We start from the raw sequence: 22,354 nt of genomic DNA, 5'->3' as shown, positions 1-22,354 counted from the left end.
AAACTCACAGCTCAGGAGGTGGTCTATTTGAAACTTCTATTTCACAGTGAGTTTGCTACAATCTCACACGAGATTGGAAAGTCGATTAAAAGTAAATTTGCGAGTTGCTTCTTTTTCATCTAAAGTACTTCCTATTTTGGCAGATGGTGAGTTTTTTTGAGTTTGTAATCTCACTTTAGTTAACAGTGAAAAGACAAAAAAAAACTCACTTGCAAACTCACTCGTTTGTCTTTAGCCATTTTTTTTCATCTTGCAAATTTACTAAACTCGCGTGAGATTGCAATCTCACCAAAACTCACAAATTCGAAGCTTAGTAAATGTACCTTTTAGTCACAATACGATGCCACTAGAACGCACCAGGAGAGACTGCTGATTAATTTGATATGCAACACTTTTAGATCTGTGCAAAAAGAACAGAACTTGGTGTGGAAAAAAGCAGTATCGTAGCACTTCACATGCTGATTTAAAGACCAAGTCCCACACAGATATACAAGTGTCACATATCAAATTAATCAGCACATTGTTCTGTTGCATCGCCTTGCGGCTTATACGCATTTTTGGTTTAAAAAAAAAAGAAAAGAAAAAACAGGAAACACATCCGGCACTAGCAGAGTCTCATTGGACCAGACGACGCGCCATGAGGGGCTGTTTGACATGACTGCACCAAAGACAAGTGAGGACACATCTATAAACTGATCCAAATGCTTACCCTAAGAAGTCTTACAGTGCCCAAGCTCCTATATGCACCTTTATACCCCATGGTTCCAGTGTCCACCAAATGAATGTGCAGTAACAACTGCTTCTCTTTCATTTAAATGAAGCCACCAAGAGTCCATAGACAAAATGAGACCAGAAAATCAATATAACTCAATGACCCAGTGCTCTGTGGTGGGCAGATAGAGGGAGACCATAAATATTGATTGAATGGGAAAGCATTAGTGACGGGAAAAGAGCTGTAGAGAGCACTTACTCGCTACAGATTGTAAACACAAGGACAGTAGCAGGGCATATAGGAGGAAGTCAGGTGTAGGAAGGAGAGGCACATTGAAGTGCTTTAACTGTTGGGGTTGAGGACCTTAAACTGGATTCTGTAGGGAGAATGAGAACCAGTGAAAGAAAGTCCAATCAGAGCAATGGGATTGGAAAAAAAGATGAAGCTGCAACATTTAAAATAGATGCAAGAGGGGAAAGGCAGGAGAGATTAGATTACAGACTATAGAAGAGGGTGGTGGTGAATATAAGCACTGTTTTAGACTTCACGTTTAAGAAAGTACTGAAATATCTGGGAAGAGACAAATTAAGAGGTCAGGGGATAAGAGTTAGATTTGAGTATAATCAGCATAAAGCTGGTATTGCAGACCAAAAGCCGCTGATACCAAGGGAAGTGGTGAAGGAGAAAAAAAGGGGACCAAAGACAGTCCCTCGGGAGAAATTTGAAAAAGGACTGTTTGAAGAAAACAGAACTGCAAGATGTATTTGAAGTGAAGGATGTCAGAGTGAACAAGATTCCATAGTATTGTAACACATTTTGAAGTAACCGGTCAATCTACAGTGCCATGGTCGAGGGGAGGAAAGTCAGGAGGGCGACCATCAAAGCAAAAATCAAGAGTGGAAGGTGGTGGGGTTAAAGGAAAGTAGCCTTGTCTGAATGAGAAAGTGTGAAGATCATCATGGTTAAAAATAAGAGTTATGGTATAACATACCTTTGTTAACTTTTTCTTCAAGGTCCTTAGGGTCCACATAAATTAACTTGGGGGTATGTGGTTGGAGTGATCCAGGCACCAGTTAACAAGCTCTCAGCTCCCAGGATGCACTGGGTCCTCCATATATATCCTGCCCCTGGCTACAGGCAGATAGTTTATCAAGCCCAAAGCAGGAGAAAAAGAAGAGAAGGAAGGACCCATGTACTCTAGAACCACTCTCACTAAGAAGAGGGAAACACAGAAATACAAAAAGATAAAAAACTTTACTCAATACCACCCAGTGCGTTAGGGTGCGTGTCCTGTGAACCTCGAAGAAAAAGTAAAAAAAAAAGTGTGTGTTATACCATAACTTTTTTCTTCTTCGAGGTCCATAGAGATTACCTTGGGTGTGTCCCAAAGTAGTTCCCTTTAAGGGTGGGGGCGCTCCTGGAGAATCCGACACCCAAAGGAAAAATCCTGAGGCGCAAATGTGTCAAATGCATAAAATTTGATAAAGGTGTGGATGGAAGACCACGTGGCTGCCTTGCACAATTGTTCAGTAGAGGCACCATGACGAAACGCCCACAATGGTCCCACAGATCGGGTAGAATGTGCAGTCACTGTGTTTGGAACAGAGATCAGCCTGTGTGTACGCTAGAGAATTTGTCATACGAAGCCATCTGGCCAGAGTCTGTTAGCTGGCCAGCCTGGCTTATGACAGCCATACAACACAAATAGAGAATCAGTTTTCCTAATGGAGCTAGTGCGATCCACGTAAATATGTATGGCGCGTACAACATCCAGAGATGCCTCACCTACTGAGGCCTAAAGCCTGAAAAGCTGGAACCACAATTTCTTCATTCACATGAAAACGGGATACAACTTTAGGCAGATAACCCTCCTATGTATGAAGATCAGCTCTATCAGAGGAATGGGTATGAAATACCGCCGGCCGCATGGCCGATTCCAGTCAGCGGCAGTTCGACATCAGCAGAGTTCCGAGCAGCGGAAACCTGACAGCACTGGAAATCCCGATCGTGGATAGGTGAGTATCTACTAACCTAACCCTCCTTAGGGGTGCCTAACCCTAACCACCCCCTTCCCCACTGCCTAAACCTAAGTCCCCTGGAGGTGTGCCTAACCCTCCTCCCCCTAGCCTAACCCTAACCCTCCCGGGGGGGTGCCTAACCCCAAGTCCCCCCCGGCGTCGGGGAAATGCGGGCGTCTACATCTAGACGCCCGGCATTTCACCCTTGCCGGGATATGACAGTCGGGAAGCCAGCTGCCGTTATTTAGACAGTCGGCTTCCCGATTGCTTCCCCTATCAGAGACCCTACCGGCAGAGGCGATAGCAAGAAGAAACTGTTTTTGCTGTCAACCACTTAAGGTCTACAGACTTCAGGGGTTCGAATGGGGGAGCCTGTAGAGCCCTGAGAACCAACGTCAAATCCCACGAAGCTACCGGAGGGACAAAGGGAGGCTGAACCATCAGAACACCCTGAAAAAGAATGTCCTAACTATAGGCAAAAGGGTGATCCTTCGCTGAAACTAAACTGAAAGTGCAGATGCGTGAACCCTCAGGGTGGCCAGACAGAGACCCCGATCTAATCTAGCCTGACCTAAACACTTGAGGATGATATTTTCTATGTTCACACAACTGAAAATAAGAGTGCCAAAATCTTTAATAAATGCAACAGAGGAAGGTTTCCGTGCCCTCAACATTGTCTGAACTACAGAATTTCAAAAACCTTTTTTTGTCTTTACGACGGAGGTCTCAAGACCCATGCCGTCAAAGACAGACGAGGAAGATCTGGATACAGGCAGGGACCTTGTATTAACAGGTCCGGTCTTAGAGGAAGAGGCCACGGAGTGTCTATGGAGAGAGACTGTAGGTCTGTGAACCAATGGCATCAGGGCCAAGCAGGAGCCATCAGTATTACTGTCCCGCCTTCCTGCTTGACCTTCCTGATGACCCTTGGAGGAAGGGAAAACTGAGGAAACAGATACGCCTGTCTAAAGTTCCACCTCACTGCCAGAGCGTCCACAAACTCTGCTACAGGATCCCTGGTTCTGGACCTGTACCTGGGAACCCTGTGGTTGCGACTTCAGACCATGAGGTCTACCTCTGGAAGGCCCCATCTGCCCACCAGGCTCTGAAATACCTGTGGATGAAGAGCCCACTCTCCGGCGTGCATATCCTGCCGCCTTAAGAAGTCAGCTTCCCAATTGAGGACTCCTGGTATGAACACCGCCGATATTGCCAGAAGACGACATTCTGCCAACATCAGAATGTTTGACACTTCCATCATGGCAGCCTGGCTCCACGTGCCTCCCTGATGGTTGAGGTAGGCTACTGCAGTGGTGTTGTCGGATTGTACCTGGACAGGCCTGCCCTTTAGTATTTCCTGAGTCTGAACAAGCGCTCTGAATACTGCCCTTAGTTCCAGGATATTTATGGACAGAAGGCTTTTCCTTGTTGTCTATTTTCCTTGAAACTTGTGTCGACCTGTCACTGCGCCGCATCTGGGAAAGCTGGCATCGGCCGTGAGGAGTACCCAATCTACAATCCAGAATGGGCAACCCTTGTTGATACGGTATGTTTGCAACCACCATGACACGGACAGTCGCCCTTCTGGCAAGAGACGGATTGTTTGTGCCTTTATTGAGTGGTACTCCCCGTTCCAGTGCGAGAGGATTAACCGCTGCAATGGTCTGGAGTGGAACTGGGCATACTCCACCATGTCGAAGGTCGACACCATGGTTCCCAGAACCTGCATTGCTGCATGAACAGATAGTGATCAGCTGTGAAGAAGCCTGTGTATCCGCAGCTGAAGGGCCACAATCTTGTCTTCTGGCAGATATACCATTTGTGCCAGAGAATCCAATCGTGCCCCTAAATGCACCATCTGCTGTACTGGAAGAAGCGATGACTTCATCCAATTTATAATCCATCCATACTGTATCTTTGTAGACAGGCCACTGTCAGTCTGAGATGATACTGCAACTCTTGAGCCAATATGAGGAGATCGTCCAGGTATGGCAGGATCCTGACTCCCTGTTTGGAGTCATGAGGACCAAGTTTGGGAAACTGTGGACTAACCTATTTTAGAATGGGTTTTCGACTTAAATGGAAAAAAAAAAAAAAAATAACCATCAACCGCGACTACATTAAAAAAACAAAAAACTGGAGGCCACCAGAGTAAAAAAGCAGATTAAATCCTGTGCCATTTATATGCTGCAATGTTTATGCATAGATGCCTACAATTATTGAACTTGATTAACAATGAATCAAGAGTGCGTGTGCACATGCAAGAGAGGTCCACTATGTGTTCTTTAGGCAGTGGCTCCCAAAATAGTTGCCATGGCACTCTGGAGTGCTGCAAGGGTGCAGTCCATTGCCAAATCAAATTTTACGGTCATAACTGAATCTAAGGACGGCACGCAAGCACAATTAACTTATTTTTTACCAAATTTTTAAATGAGAAACTTCTGGCCATTAGATACTGTGAAAAATAATGCTAATACTCTACAGCACTGTGATTCAAGAAAGTTTGGAAACCACTGCCTTAAGGTCCTTCCTAAAGTTAAATATAAAGAAATATCACTTGCATACAGTTCAATCCCCACCACAGTAAGCATTGTAGTGGTTAACCTCAAAACTTTTGTCTATACATATATCCCTTTAAAAAGGTACATACCAGGTAACAAAGGATCTTCAATGCATAGCATAGAAGGCCTGTAGCCATTTGACATGGCTTTCACAATCTCTTCCTTTGCAATGTAAGCACCTCCATCTCTTATTCGAATACCAGTTTTCAAATAATTAAAATTTCTTCCATAAAGTTCAAAAAATTCCACTAGAAGCATACCAAGATTCTCATTTGCTCTTCTAGCATCAATCCTAGGGTGTAGCTGTAAAATGATAACCAAAGGGAAAAAAGTGCCATTAGAAACTAGATAATTTGTAGAACACGAACGACCAAAAGCATTATTAAATATTAAAATGGACAGAAAGGATTTAAGTAGACACATTCCAGCACAAATGTCTACATATTTGTTTTGTCTCTCAAAGAATAGGTTCCAAACAATGTGAAATTACTGTGGATCACAATGAATTTCTCAGCCTTAACCAAGTCTCTACACCATGGGTCTTCAACCTTTGGCCCTCCAGCTGCTGTGGAACTACAAATCCCAGGATTCCCTGCCACAGTTTTAGCATTCTGTTATATCAAAACGGTGGCAGGGTATGCTGGGATGTGTAGTTCCACAGCAGCTGGAGGGCCAAAGGTTGAAGACCCTGCTCTACACCATAAATGTAAGAGTAACAGTGCAATAGTATATGAAAAGCTTATCCTGACAATTTTACAAAGATTCAGACTTTACAGAATAGTCCCCTATATAGAATTGTGATAGAAATCTGGGACACGCATATATGCCATCCAGCATTTTCCAGTGCTTCTGACATGAGTTTTAAAAACCTCAGGTCGTCTGTCCTTGTGCTTAGGAGCATTGAGTAAAAGCCTGATGATTGGTCCTGCGGGTGTGGATGTGAGAGAAGGGAGGGCTCCATCCACAGGGCTGTTTCAGGTGTTGGGCCTTCCAGCCCGAGAGCAGGCTGATTAGTGATTGCACCTGGAAGTGGTTCATATAAGCAGTCACAGGGTTTGGCTTATGGGGCACATCCACTAGTAAACCAAAACAACTGCACGATTACGACATTGTAATCATGCAGTTGTTTCACTGTCTGTGCTGTGCCTGCACTGAATGATCAGTCGTTTATCGCTCTAAACAGTGTGAGTATGTAAATATACACACAAATTATATACATAAAATTCTAATATATATAATATATATATATATATATATATATATATATATATATATATACATACACACATATATATACACACACACACACTTATCTATATCTATATATACATATACATATATACATACAGTCAGGTGCAGAAATATTGGAACTGACAGAATTTTCATATTTTGACCTCTGTTTCATTTCAAAGCCATTGTGAATAAACAAGATGTGCTTTAACTGCAGACTTTCAGATTTAATTTGAGGGTAATTACATCCAAATTAGGTGAACGGTGTAGGAATTACAACGGATTCTATATGTGCCTCCCACTTTTTAAGGGGCCAAAAGTAATGGGACTATCAACTCAAAAGCTATTTCATAGACCGGTGTGGGCTATTCCCTCGTTATTTCATTATCAATTAAGAAGGTAAAAGGTCTGGAGTTGATTCTAGGTCTGACATTTGCATTTGGAATCAGTTGCTGTCGACTCTCAATATGAGATCCAAAGAGCTGTCACTATCAGTGAAGCAAGCCATCATTCGGCTGAAAAATCAAAAAACAAACCCATCAGAGAGATAGCACAAACATTAGGTGTGGCCAAATAAACTGTTTGGAACATTCTTAAAAAGAGAGAACGCACCGAAGAGCTCAGCAACACCAAAAGACCCGGAAGACCACAGAAAACAACTGTGGTGGATGACAGAAGAATTATTTCCCTGGTGACGAAAAACCCCTTAACAGTTGGCCAAATCAAGAACACTCTCCAGGAGGTAGGTGTATATGTGTCAAAGTCAACAATCAAGAGAAGACTTCACAAGAGTGAATAAAGAGGGTTCACCACAAGATGTAAACCATTGGTGAGCCTCAAAAACAGGAAGACCAGACTAGAGTTTGTCAAACATCTAAAAAAGTCATTACAGTTCTGGAACAACATCCTATTGACAGATGAGACAAAGATCAACTTGTACCAGAGTGATGGGAAGAGAAGAGAAGGAAATGAACTGCTCATGATCCAAAACATACCACCTCATCAGTGAAGCATGGTGGTGGTAGTGCCATGGCGTGGGCACGTATGGCTGCCAATGGAACTGGTTCCTTGTATTTATTGATGATGTGACTGCTGACAAAAGCAGCAGAATGAATTCTGAAGTGTTTTGGGCAATATTATATGCTCATATTCATGACCCGAAGCATACTGCAAAAGCAACCAATTAGTTTTTTAAGGCTAAAAAGTGGAATGTTATGCAATGGCCAAGTCAATCCTCTGACCTGAATCTGATGGGGCATTTTCCCTTCAGTTTTGTCTTCATCAGGTGAAATGCATGCTCAAAGAACAAGCAGGAACTAAAGACATTTGCAGTAGAGGCCTGGCAGAGCATCACCAGGGATGAAACCCAGCGTCTGGTGATGTCTATGCGTTCCAGACTTCAGGTTGTAATTGCCTGCAAAGGATTTGCAACAAAGTATTAAAAAGTGAAAGTTAGATTTAGGATTGTTTAGTTTGTCCCATTACTTTTGACCCCTTAAAAAGTGGGAGGCACATATAGAAACCATTGTAATTCCCACACCGTTCACCTGATTTGTATGTAACTACCCTCAAATAAAATCTGAAAGTCTGCAGTTAAAGCACATCTTGTTTGTTTCATTTCAAAGCCATCGTGGTGGTGAATAGAGGCCAAAATATGAAAATTCTGTCAATGTCCCAATATTTATGGACCACCGATTGTGCAAGTTGTTGCACTTAAAAAGATGAGAGGTCTAATTTCCATCATAGGTACACTTCAACTGTGAGAGACAGAACCTGAACAAAAAATTCTGGAAAAGACATTGTATGATTTTTAAACAATTTGTATATTCTTGCAGAAAATAAATATTTGGAGACCTACCAACCAGCAAGAATTCTGGCTTTCACAGACCTGTTACTTCTTCTTTAGGAAGCTCATCTATCCTCCTGTATTAATGGCATCTGTTTGAACTGGTTAACTGTATAAAAGACACCTGTCCACACCCTCAGTCAGACTGCAACCTCTCCACCATGGCCAAGACCAGAGAGCTGACTAATGACACCAGGGACAAAATTGTAAACCTGCACAAGGCTGGGATGAGCTACTCGACAATAGGCAAACAGCTTGGTGAGAAGAGATCAACTGTTAATTATTAAAACATGGAAGAAATACAAGATCACTGACAATCTCCCTTGACCAGGGTCTCCATGCAAGATCTCACCTCGTGGGGGATCAATGATCATGAGCGGTGAGGGATCAGCCCAGTACTACACAGGGGGAACTGATCAATGACCTCAAGAGAGCTGGGACCACAGTCACAAAGGTTACCATTAGTAACACACTATGTCGTCATGGATTCAAATCCTGCAGCGCCCGAAAGGCCCCCCTGCTTAAGCCAGCACATGTCCAGGCCCATCTAAAGTTTGCCCGTGACCATCTGGATGATCCAGAGGAGGATTGGGAGAATGTCATGTGGTGAGATGAGACCAAAATAGAAATTTTTGCTATCAACTCCACACGCAGTGTTTGGAGGGAGAAGAATGATGAGTGGCATCCCAAAAACACCATACACACTGTGAAGCATGGGGGTGGAATCATCATGCTTTGGGGATGCTTTTCTGCAAAAGGGGACAGGACGACTGATCCATATTACAGAGAGGATGAATGGGGACATGTATCGTGACATTTTGGGGAAAAACCTCCTTCCCTCAGTAAGAGCACTTAAGAAGCAACGTGGCTGGGTCTTCCAGCATGACAATGACCCCAAACACACCGCCCATGCAACTAAGGAGTGGCTCCGTAAGAAGCATTTCAAGGTCCTGGATTGGCCTAGCCAGTCTCCAGACCTCAACCCAATAGAAAATCTGTGGAGGGAGTTGAAAGTGTTGCCCGGCTACAGCTCCAAAACATGACAAGTCTATGAGAAGATCTGCATTGAAGAGTGGGCCAAATACCTGCTGCATTGTGTGCAAACCTGGTCAAGAACTACAAGAACCGTTTGACCTCTGTAAAGTAACCTTGGTTGGCAATTACAAAGTATTGAGTTAAACTTATTGATTGTCCAAATATTTTTTTCTGAAAGAATATACAAATAAATTGTTTAAAAATCAATGTGATTTCCGGAATTTTTTGTTCTGATTCTGTCGCTCACAGTTGAAGTGTACCTATGATGTAAGTTACTGACCTCTCATCTTTTAAAGTGCAACAACTTGCACAATCGGTGGCTGTCCAAATACTTTTGTGTGTGTGTGTGTGTGTGTGTGTGTGTGTGTGTGTGTATATCACACACTAAAAAATTGTAAATATATATATATTTACACACTTATTCATGTTTGTAACATATGTGGATGATCTCACTGATCCATCCATGCATCTGTCGATTGATTTTTTTTTTTTCAGATGCAAGCCACATGGACCGCACTGATCTGTGCGTGCATCTGAGCCATTTTACACAGATTCCTTCATCACGGATCTCACTGATCCGTGTATGCAGTCATCCATCTTTAGATCTTGCACAATAGTTACCAAGTCAAAATGTGCTGTTTAAGCACCGTATTGTGTCCTGGAGTGCCGGGGGGTGTTCAAGGAAAATCGTTCACAATATTGCATCGTGAGCACATTGTTCCATGTGTAGGGGTCTTAAGAAGCAGTTCAGTGCTGGGACTATCAGCGCCAGTGAGCCTTTGTCCCCCGCTGCTGCCCCTGTGCACTGCCCCGCACACCTGCAGCCTGCCCCCTCAGCAGCCCAAAAACATCTCCTGTGTGCCGTTTCCTCCACCACCAGTATAGCATTTTGTTGCCCTTCTTCCCTGCAGGTGGCCCGGTTTGCTGCTACCGCCCCTGATGGTTAATTATAAAAAAAGCAATAAAATTCCATAAATAAAAAACCTTACGGTTTCACATGTCCCATTAAGGCTTCTTAGACCGTATGATCTGAATTTTCACAAAACCTATAGAATTTCTGCCAATCGCTTAAATCACGGCTTGACAAAAATTCTAAAATCTAGGAGCCAGGATGAAAGTGTAGGAGTCAGACCAAAGTCCCCCCCAAAAAAATTACAGGAGTGAGGAGCACAGTTCTGTGTATTATGCAACTGTTATACACACTATACTAGTCCACAAAATGGTCACAGTTGAATGGATACAGTAAAATGGGAGGCCCCTTCACTGCTCTGCACAACTCCCCTGCTCCACCCTCCAGTAATAACAGACCACATTTCACATAAAATAATGGTGCCAGAAAGTACAAAACCCCCCTCCCTCGTGGTCACACCACTATCCCTCTGAAGCCGCAATCCCTGGCCATGCATAGACCCTAATACCGGACAGCTCTATGTAGCCGGGGATAGGAGACAGTAGACAGCCGGGACATACAGGAGAATCAGCGTAGACTGGGACAGACAGCAGGGATCAGAGCAGGCGGGGATTGAGAGGACTCGCCAGTGCAGGGTGGGGTGGACAGAGGCACAGCAGTCAACACAGGCGACACTCGGCACATGCACTCCTGTGCATGATATGAACACTGCAATACTATAGGCACAAATCTCCGCCAGAGCTGATGAGGATCTGCTTCCTCCCTCACTGCAAAATCTAGTAGCCAGGCAACAAAATCTGGTAGCCATGGTGACCTGGCCCCCAGAATTTGTCGAGCCCTGCCATATCTGTATTACGCAAGGAACACATCCATTAAGGCGTTAGCTTTAATGATCGGAATTTCATTGCTTTTTTAGTTTGATTGGCAGAAATTCTATTGGTTTTTGTGAAATTTCAGATCATAAGGTCTAAGTAGCCTTAATGGGACATGTGAAACCGTAAGGATAGCTATATTTATACATACAATATAGAAGTGATATTTTTGGAAAGGAAATTTTAGTTTCCTAAACTGGCCTCCTTTTTCTTCAAATATTAATTTCATGAATGTTATAAGCATTTTAATAATGTCATGCACATGGACTGTTTCAATGTAATAAATATCATGAATATTCAAACATTTATATGCTTTGCAATGTCAAAGATAGCCAAGAATGTAAAAGTAGGCTAGGATGTTGTTTTAAGACTTTTGGAGATTAAAATACTTTATTGGTAAATTTGCTGTTTTAAAGAGATGAAATTAAGGCAACCATTACATCCCTTTCCCTTAGAACTAGACAGGAAGCTTTTCCCTTCCTTTACAACCACCCACACCAGGTATATAGGTTCCCTCCTCCAATCCCTCCTTCAAGGCACACATCCACTAGACTTAAATTGAGCGATTGAACGATATAGTTATCGCTAGATAGTTTGCAGATTTTTTTTAAACAATTTTCAAACCAAGTGTTTAAACGGCCAGCGATGTACACTCCCGCTGGTCGTTTAGACATCCAGACTATATTGTCAGGTCCAACATGTTTGCAGGTGATTGATGTGCCTTCACTGAACGACTGCTCGTTCAGTGAAGGACCACCACAGACAAATTACTGCACGATTACAACGTCATAATTGTGCAGTCTTTGCCTGTCGTCTAGTGGATGTGAGCCTTTACTCATTTGAAGGTGTCCTAAACTTTAGGGGGAAAAAAAATAAAACAAAAAAACATTAGGAAGGGTAAATTATAGGCTGCCATGAAGTATTCCAAAGAAATTAAAGTCAGTAAGTTCTATTTTGCGGATTTCTTCCTACTTCATGGCAGCCATTACTCTTGAGAGATGCCAAAGCATACCTATATATGGGAGGGAAATATATAGTCCATCATGCTTAAAATGACTGAATTTATTCAAGCCACTGCCACATTGAGGACATGACTTCCAAAGTGGGCTTTTGAAACCTCCAAAGCCTTGAGAAGAACAAATGACCAGGTAGCTGCTGCAGATATCTTTCACAGATACATCGGCCTTCTTTGCTCATGAAGCTGCCATTGCCCTGGTAGAGTGCCTTCAGATTTTCTGGAGCTTTACGTCCACTTTCTTCATACACAAGCGTAATTAATTCTTTAATCCATCTTGCGATAGTCTGTTTCCTTTCCTTGCACCTGTGTGCAGAACAAAGGTTTAGCCTTCCGAAATTCTTTAACTGTCTAGATAGACAGAAATCCCCAGCTCCAGATCTATCATATGCAGTCGCTCTAATTTTTTGGTTTTGGAATAATAAAAAAAAAAAAAATTTCTTGGTTTAGATTAAATGTTGACACCATTTTTGGCCCAAAATAGAAAGGTCAATTTTTCTTGCTGAAGTAATAGCAGTAAGGAAAAAGCTATTTTCCAAGTCAGTAATTTGATCGGAATTTCATATAATGGTCAGATCAGCGTCATCATTAATGCATTCATAATCAGGTTCAAATCCCATGGGGCCAAGTCGATCTCACTTGAGATCGTACTCTTCATTGCATGGCAGAACATTTTTATAAGATTTTCTTCAGATAGTATCCTTAAGTATTTTGTTGAAATATAACAAAGGTATGTTGTACCATAACTCTTAACTTTCTTCGGGGTTTATAGAAAATACATTGGGGTATGTGGTTGGAGTGACCCAGGCACCAAACAGTACCTAGACAGGCCTGCCCTTCAGCTCCCAGGATGAATTGGGTCCTCCTCCATATATACCCCGCCCCTGGCCACAGGCAGTTTGTCATCAAGCCCAAGCAGAAGGCAAAACAAAAAATGAGAAGGAAGGACCCTTGTACTTCAGAAAACCTCTAACAGGAGGGAATCCTAGAAAATACAAAAAAAAAAAAAAAAAAAAAAGAAGAAGATTACCCAAAAATACCAGGTGCGTTCGGGTGGGTGTCCTGTGGACCCCATGGACCTCAAAGAAAAAAAGTTAACAAAAAAGGTATATCATACCATAACTCTTCTTCGGGGTCCACAGCAAGTACATTGGGGATGTCCCAAAGCAGTTCCCTTAAGGGCGGGAATGCTCCTGTGTTTCAGTAGAAAGGAGAATCCTATGCCCGAAGGAAGCATCTTGAGAGGCAAATGTGTCAAATGCATACAGTTTGACAAAAGTGTGGACGGAAGACCACGTGGTTGCCTTGCAGATTTGTTCAGCAGAGGCTCCACGGCGCACCGTCCACAATGGTCCCACAGATAGAGTAAAATGTTTTGTGACAGTGTTCGGCACAACAAAATCAGCTTGTGTGTACACTTCAGAAATTGTCATATGCAACCATCTGGCCAAAGTCTGTTAGTTAGCTGGCCAGCCTCCTCACTTACTGTATGACAGCGACTCCATACAAATAAAGAATCTGACTTTCTAATGGAGTTGGTGCGATCTACATAGATACGTAGTGCATAGACACCATTCAGTGATGCTTCACTAGCCGAAAGGCCTGAAGCTTGCAAAGCTGGAAGCACAATTTCTTCATTTCACATGAAACAGAGATACCACCCTAGGAAGGTACCCGGCCCTAGTACGAAGAGCGAAAAGACAGGGCAGCCAAAATCAGAGACCCTACGAACAGAAGCAATAGCCAGAAAAAAAAAAAAAAAAAACTGTCTTCGCTGTCAACCACTTTAGGTCTACTGATTTCAGGGGTTCGAATAAAGGAGCCTGCAAAGTCCTGAGAACCAATGTCAAATCCCACGGGCTACCGGGGGCACAAGAGGAAGCTGAACCCTCAGAACACCCTGAAAAAATATTCCAACATCAGGCAATGGGGTGATCCTTCGCTGAACCAACCTGAAAGTGCAGAAGCATGAACTCTCAGGGTGGCCAGAAGGAGACCCCGGTCTAAACCAGCCTGACAAAAAAAAAAAACACTCGAGAAACCTTAACCAGCTTAGGGTCACATTTTCTCAGTTCACACCACCGAAAATACAGTGCCAAATTTTGTAATAAATGCGGCCAGAGGAAGGTTTCTGTGCCCTCTGAATTACAGAATTGGAAAAACCTTTTCCCTTTGAAACATAAGCTTTCCAAATATGGTGGTAATGTTTCAAAGTAACTTCTTTTCGGGCTCGAAGCATAGTAGGGATTTACACTGGATGGGATTCCTCTTCGTAATAATATGGCCCTTTCAACAGCCACGCCATCAAATGTAGCCGCCTTAAGTCTGGATAGACCAAAGGACCCTGTACTAAGATCTTCTCTTAGAGGTAGGGGCCACGGATCATCGATCAGCAGAACAGAGGTTCGAATACCAAGCTCTGAGAGGCCAATCCGGAGCCACCAAGAGAACATTGGACCTCTCCCTCCTCATGCATTGTAGAATCCGAGAGATAAGAGGACAAGGAGGGAACAGATGGACAAAATGGAACCACCATGGTGTTGACAGTGCGTCCACTGCCACTACCTCCGGGTCTCTTGTCCAAGAGCAGTACAGAGGCAATTGATTCAGTCCGGATGCCATGAGTCGACCTGTGGAAAACCTTACCATTGGACAAGCTGTCGAAACACCAGAGGACGTGCACCCATTCCCCTGGGTGCACGTCCTGCTGGCTGAGGTAGTCTGCCTCCCAATTGTCGACGCCTGGAATGAAAATTGCTGAAAATCTCCACTGCAAACTTTCCTGCCCAAAGTAGGATGCGGCTTACTTCCTTCATTACCGCCCGAATTCGGGTGCCGTCCTGTTGGTTTATGTACACCACTGCTGTGGCGTTGTCAGACTGGACAGGTGATGTGCTAGTTGAAGAGTGTAGAACACTGCCCGTAATTCCAGGATGTTTATCAGCAGGTTCGCTTCCAGTGAAGTCCAGCTGCCTTGGAAGTGGTGTTCCCAAATCACTGTCCCCCACCTCTCAGACTGTCGTTTGTGGTAAGGAGAGTCCAATCCCACACTCCGAATCTCTTGCCCTCCAAAAGGTGCGATGAGATCAGCCACCAGAGAAGGGATAGAGTTCTGACCATTGGGAGAGGTGGTCAAGCCGAAACGTTCTGGAGTGGAAACGTCCGTAAGGAATGGCCTCGAATGCCACCATCTTTCCCAGGAGTTGAATGCAGACGTGAACAGATACCAGACGATCTCGAAGGACCGTCCTCACCATCTGCTGAATGGAGGCTGCATTTTCCTGGGTAGGAAAACCTGTGTCCAGAATCATTCCTAGAAAGTGGAGCCTGTCTGTTGCAGATGAGACTTGGGAAAGTTCAGGATCCACCCGTGATCGGTGGGGAGCTTGTGAGTTACTGCGATGTTCTGCAGTAATTGTTCTTTGGAATGCGCCTTCAGAAGATCATCGTCCAGGTAAGGGATAATTGTGATCCCTTGTTTACGAAAGAGACCCATCACCGCCATGACCTTCGTGAATACCCTGGGGGCTGATAAGCCGAAGAGTAAGGCCTGAAACTGGAAATGTGATTTCCGAATGGAGAGTCTCAAACAACTGGTGAGATGGCCAAATAGGGATGTGAAGGTAAGAATCCTTGACATCTAGAGAGATACCATGAATTCACCTTCCTCCAGTCCCACAATAACCGACTGAAAAGGACTCCATCTTGAACATCTTCAGGTAGGGATGGAGATCCTTCAAGTTCAGAATAGGTCTGACTGAGCCGTCCAAGAACCAAGAACAAACTGGAGTAGAAAACCTTATTACGGTCTGGATGCCTGGGAACCTGCACGAAAACCCTCGGATAGAAGTTGGTCTATCGCCTGTTGTAAAAAGACACTCCTGTCATTTGAAACTGGCAAACCGGTTGTGAAAAACTGAATAGTTTGTATCCCTGGGTGATGGAGGTTCCGGACCAAAGCCTCTGTACAAGATTCCGTCCATACTTCTGACGACCCGAAGACGTGCTCCCACCCTGGGGTCCCCTAGGTGAGAGAGAAGCCGGTCATGTACTAGGTTTGGTAGTGGACTTACTCTCCTGTTGAGCAGATGCAGCTGCGAATCTGCCATGCCCTCGAACCACAGAAAGTAGGTACCAGAGGTCCACGGGAAGACCACGGAAATGACCCGGGGAACGAAAGGACCACAACGAGGGCCCCAAGTAGGGTATTCTAGTAGGCGGAGCAGCCGACAGAAGATAAGTGGATTTACCCCCAGTAGCCTGAAAAATCCACTTATCAAGTTCCGCTCCAAATAAGACACTTCCCTTGAAGGGAAGAGCTTCCGCAGTTTTTTTACTTTCCGCCTGCCATTGACGAAAAACCACCAGAGCTGAAGTTCTGGAGACGAGATTACAAACATCCATGGACGTCTTTCCAAGGTAGGCTGCAGCTTCCCCTGTGTGTTCTGCTAGATGAATAAGTTCTTCCACCGGGAGTTGGTCTCTATCCCATCAGTTAACCAATTTGCCCAAACCTCAACAGCTTTGTTAGTCCAGCAGTTTACAATCACAGGACACAAGGTCACAACCGCAGCTGTATAAATGTACTGGAGTATTCTCCAGTGTACGATGTCTTTCAAAGACGTGGCTCCGGGGACTGGTAGAATGGCCTTTTTGATAGACAAGAGACCGAAGGATCTACTGTAGGAGTCTCACAAGATTTTCTATCTGCAGCAAAAGGATAGGAAGATACTCACCGGGACATCTGAAATTTTTTATACGGATGTTCCCAAGATGAAACCAAAAATGTAAAAATAAAAAATCTAGTTCTTCTGAAATAGGAAAAGTAGTAACCTGCCTTTGCTTTGCTAAAAAGAAGGACTGTCTTGCAGGCCACTTTTCCTCATCTTCTATCTGCAATACATGTCGAATTGCATAAATGAACCCTTCTATCCCTTGGGGCTTTTTCCTGGAGCTCTTCAGGCGAATCCTGAGTATATTCGCCCTCCTCTAGAGCCGGCATTTCCTCTTCCTCCGAGTCGTCCGACTGGAGAACAGAGGGTAACGGCCTCTTTGAGACCTGCATTGAGGGTCCCGATGACATGGCAGGAGACGACACCATGGCTTTTGTGATCCTTCCATAGATGTAGCTAAAGACCGCCCCGAAGCCATTTCTTCTATAGTAGCTGATCTAGAAATTTCTCTCTCCTTATGAGAAGCGTCCAGCTCAGCAGAGAAATGACATAACTGATGCAAACTGTTCCGCCCAAGACGGCGGTTCTGTAATCCGTGGAGACTCTTGCTGTGGATTAAACTTTTCTGCACACTTTGAGCAGATGAAATGAATTCAGAGATTACAAAAAAGAGAAAAGGGTAACAGAGACAATACCCTTTTGTCTTTTTTGTAAACTCCTATTTATTGTCCTTGGCAGCACCCCCATAGAATGATTTCATATGTACCACAAATTGTCTAATTGGGGCCATTGCACAAGTATATATATTTTTCTTAAACCTAAACCTAGTGCAGAAGTGCTTCCCCAGCCCCCTACCCCTTATTTAATAAAATTAATTCCGAGACGTCTTAGAGACCCTCATCAAGTAACTAATTGAGAATAAGGTAATTAATCTTGCCTAAATGCTCTCCTAACCAGCCTAAATCCCACTGTGCACTTATAGGTCAGGGATGGCTCTCAGTCTCAGCGCAGCATACAGTATCCTCCGTGTAATGGCTGCCAACACACTTCAAAGAAGCGCTGGAAGGAAGGAGCAGGATTCTGATGTTAAGCTCCGCCCCCCCACTATGGCCCTCATTCAATGTTGAAAGCGTGCTGTGTGAGATACCCCACACAATGCCGCTACTATATGCCGTCTGGCTCAGTTAATTCGGAGCCACTGCTGTCTATAGTCTTGAAGCTGTTTTACCTGACCTCGCTAATCGAGATAGCCAGTGCATACTTAGACTGCCTGGCTGCCAGCGGTGGTCAGATTAACAGGGGATCTCTGCACACAGCGGCATGCAGTATCCCCAGAGACAGTGGTCTCTTTTGTAGTCAGAAATCCCAGGCGAATGGCAAGCAGTTGCAAGTGGGTCTCTCTCGACAGCTTCCAAACGGAGCAGATAGGCAGGGGCAGATGCTGCCTGTCATTCCTCATTGTCAGCTTCAGCGCAGTTATAAACTCTAATAAACCCGTAGGAGACTGGTAACATTACCAACTTCTCTTTGACACAATCTAAGACTGGGCTTATAGGGGGTGGAGCTAGTAATTTCTAAAATTTTAACTGCCAGCTCCCACTAAGCACAGTCTATACCCCACTGTCATGAAGCCTCGGGTGTCCCCTAGTGAATGAAGGAGAAAAGCTTTCAATTATACTTTTGAAATGTATTTTTCATTTGATAGTCAGTGACCGCACTTTGTCAAAGTAAACAAATTTAAAAAACAAAAAAAAAACAAAAAACCACATGTTGACATGATCTAACATGTACTGTGTATCAGAATTAAAATTGCTTCTATTGTAACACTTCGCTAACAGACTTGATTAAGTTGGGTCACTATAAATGTTTACGTCTGTGTGTTAGTCCCCCCACAAAAAAAACACTATATTGTCCCTGAAAATGTAAGTTATGTTCAGGACCATTAAAGACTAAATTTAATTATGGGCCTAAGAATGGTCTGAAGACAAAGCAACAAAGAACTTTCATTTGTGGTTTTTATTGTATCCGTTATGCATTTATCACTTTAAAAGAACTTTCTAGGCACTTGTCACTTTCAATTCTAAATTATGTGTAATGGTGAGATACACAAAAACAAGTATTAGTACCAAGCTGATGTAGATAGATACACACACACACACACACAATATAGCAATATATATATATATATATATATATACATACACACATATACATATATACACATACACACACTACATATATACAGTGTTTAGAGAGATATTCTCATCTAGGATTTTATTAACTATGCATGATGGCAATTTAGCCCAGCCATTGCAAACCATTTTGAAAACATTTTCTCGAAGTTTATACAAGGAGTTATACATAGAACACCTTGTAGGAAGGTGTGAGCAAACAGAAGAGGAGCTATTCTGCGCTGGAACCAGATGGACAGAGCAGAGACGTGCGCTTTCAGTGATGCTAGGCGGAGTCCAAGATTCAATCCAGCCTAAAGGCAAGTATTCTAGAAACCTTACTTGAGGGTCATAATTTCTAGGAGCACACCACTGGAAATAAAGTATGCCATATCCGCTGATAAATTCTGGCAGAGGCCGGTTTACGTGCTCTGAACACGGTCTGGACCACAGAGCTAGAAAATCTTAGACCTTAGGAGGGATGTCTCAAGAACCAAGCTGTTAAAGAAGGCGGGCCAGGTCTGGATGTAAACAGGGACCCTGAGATAGCAGGTCTGGTCGTAGAGGAAGTTAAGTAACCTCTATGGAGAGACTTTGAAGATCGGAGTACCAATGGCGTCTGGGCCAAGCCGGGGCTACCAACAGGACTGTGCCCCCTTCCTGCTTGAATTTCCGAAGCACCCGAGGGAGAAGGGTTATTGGAGGGAAGAGGTACGCCAAATGGAAGGCCCACCTCACAGATAAGTCCACGAAGGACGCATTGGGGTCCCTTGTCCTGGCTCTACACTGGAAGTTTGTGGTTGTAGTGGGGCCATGAGGCCCACAATAGGTAGACCCCATTTGTCCACCAGGAGCTGAAAGACTTCTAGATGTAGAGACAACTCCCCTGCATGCACGTCGTGATGGCTGAGGAAATCCACTTCCCAATTGAGAATTCCTGGGATGAACACTGCGAAGATGGAATTTGTTCCATGTGAAAATGCGGGACACTTCTACCATTGCTGTCCGACTTATAGCGCCTCCTTAGTGATTGAGGTAGGCCACTGCCGTGGCGTTGTCGGACTGTACTAGTACTGGCCTACCCTGAAGATTATCCTGAGCCAGAAAGCTATGTAGTGTCGAAGCTGGATTATTGGCAAGATCCGTTTAAAATTGATTTGCAGCGACGCCATCTTGGAAATGAAATCGTAAGACGCCATTTTGCGAATGGCCGCCCAAGCGCCATTTTAGATAAACTCACACTAGTACATGTGGCGATATTACTATTAGCATCATGCGATTGCATCTTACAACATTTCTCATACACACATTAATACGCACAATTGCGCAGTTAACTAGTCGCATATTAGCGAATGCATAAGATCCTGTATGAAAACGCCGAATATTAGCTTCATTCGCACTCATCTGCCCCAGTTTAACTAGCGTCTTTACATCAAACCCCACATACTCACACATTACATATTCACATACAAGGATCCATAAGCTTTAAGGTATAAGATTCAAGTATGCACATTTACTATAATTGCTATGAAATAAAGATTATTTTGTAACTAAGGTTTTATATGTGATAAGTAAGCCATGTTTGGTATTGTACTGATGCGTACTCTCTCAACAGTATTCCGGTAACATCGACGTAGAGATTGCAACAGGCATTCTCAACTTATGGACCACAGAGACTTCAAGCAACAAAATGTACATTATATGACCAACTGTTAGGATTTGCATGAGGTGGGAAACCAGAGACCACCAGTTAGAGGCTGGACTGTGTCTATTTGAACCAACCTGTTCGATGCCTTGTAACATATGCCCTCTCCTTTAGGACCAATGGTATTAGCAACAAACTTCTCCATTGTGTTGTCTATTTCTGGGGGGTATAAATATGTGTGCTCTGACCCTGGGTTTCTAGTCTTCGTGCTGATTGCTGATTGACGGGGGTTTCTTGCTGATGCCTACCTCTGGTCCAAAGAGCGCTGCGTATGTATAACTGTACTTGGGTCTGTATAATTCCTTTGTGCTAAATTGTACTGGGATCATAGCTTGTAACTGACTGTACTTTTACTTGAATAATACTTTGTGCTTTGGAACCACAGGTTCTAGGTCTGGAGTCTATTTACTGTATGACTGCGTACGCAAAATAGCGTCATCCTTAGAGGTTTATAGGAAGGATATCAGAAGGTATAGGCAGGGGTGTATAGAGATTCAAAAGACAGTATCGTTAGTAGATGGCTCAGAGTTCCAGGACATCAATAGGCAAGATCGCCTCAGCTGGAGTCCAGCGTCCTTGGAAGGAGTGCTGGCAGACCAGTGTGCCCCATCCGCGAAAGCTTGCATCAGTGGTCAGGAGTGCCCAGTACGGGATCGAAAAGGGGCGCCACTTGTTTAAGTGGGATGTCTGTAGCCACCAGACTAGGGACAGTCAAACCTCCAGGGAGAGGCCCATTGTCCGGAATCTGAGCAGATGGGTCAGCACTTTCCACCTGGAGAGGATCAGGTGTTGTAGGAGCCTGGAGTGAAAATGAGCGAACTCCACCATGTTGAAGGTGGACACCATGGAGCCCAAGGTCTGCATTGCAGAGTGAATTGACACTCGGTGACTGTAGTAGTCTGTGCACCCGGTGGTGTAATACCAAGATTTTGTCTGCTGTTAAGATTCTCCCAGATGTACCATTCTTTGAGATTGTGTCAAGGAAGACTTCTTCCAGTTGATCAGCCAACTGTGCGCTTGTATAAAGGCAATGGTCACTTGTGGATGCCAGTGAAGAATTTATGGGGAGCTGGCCAACAGCAAGAGATAGTCTAAGTATGGGAGAAGTCTGATCCCTTGACAACGAAGACAGGCTGACATAACTGCCATGACCTTGGTAAAGACCAGAGGAGCCATAGAAAGGCCAAAAGGCAGAGCTTGAAATTGGTAATGTTGCTGTAGTATAGCAAACCGGAGAACTTGTTGATGAGAAAGCGCTATAGGTACATGTAGGAAAGTGTCCTGAATGTCCAGAGACACCAGAAAGTCCCCAGGCTCCATAGCAAAGACAATAGAGCATAGGGTTTCCATACGAAACTTTGGTACCCTGATAAACCTAATTCAGAGACTTTAGATTGAGGATAGGCTGATGAGACCCGTTGGGCTTCTGAACTAAGAAAAGGGTAGAATAGTCTGAGGAGAGGACAAGATTATTACTCCTGAGCACAGTAAGGATTGAATGGCATTTTGGAGCAGCAGTGCCTTGCTTGGGTCCGATGGAGGTTCTGTGCAAAAGAATTGCTGGGGAGTTGCCTCAGGAAGGAGAGGGCATATCTGTGGGAGACCT

The 22,354-nt window shown here is 43.9% G+C and overlaps 1 protein-coding gene across 5 annotated transcripts in view; it reads right to left on the bottom strand.

Moving 5' to 3' along the window:
• Positions 1–22,354, bottom strand: part of TENT4A (terminal nucleotidyltransferase 4A) — a 209,995-nt gene that overhangs the window by 75,816 nt on the left and 111,825 nt on the right. For all 5 annotated transcript variants that reach the window (XR_015868738.1, XM_088442339.1, XM_088442343.1 and 2 more), the window contains exon 8: positions 5,381–5,594. Coding sequence is in view for 4 of the 5 variants with exons in the window: in XM_088442339.1 (XP_088298465.1) it covers positions 5,381–5,594 (214 nt within the window). In the remaining variant the exon portion in view is untranslated. The remainder of the gene's footprint in view (positions 1–5,380; positions 5,595–22,354) is intronic.

Source organism: Taudactylus pleione, unplaced genomic scaffold, assembly GCF_031769625.1.
Source record: "Taudactylus pleione unplaced genomic scaffold, aTauple2 ptg000309l, whole genome shotgun sequence".
Lineage (NCBI taxonomy): Eukaryota > Metazoa > Chordata > Amphibia > Anura > Myobatrachidae > Taudactylus > Taudactylus pleione.
This window is presented reverse-complemented; position numbering and strand designations above follow the sequence as displayed.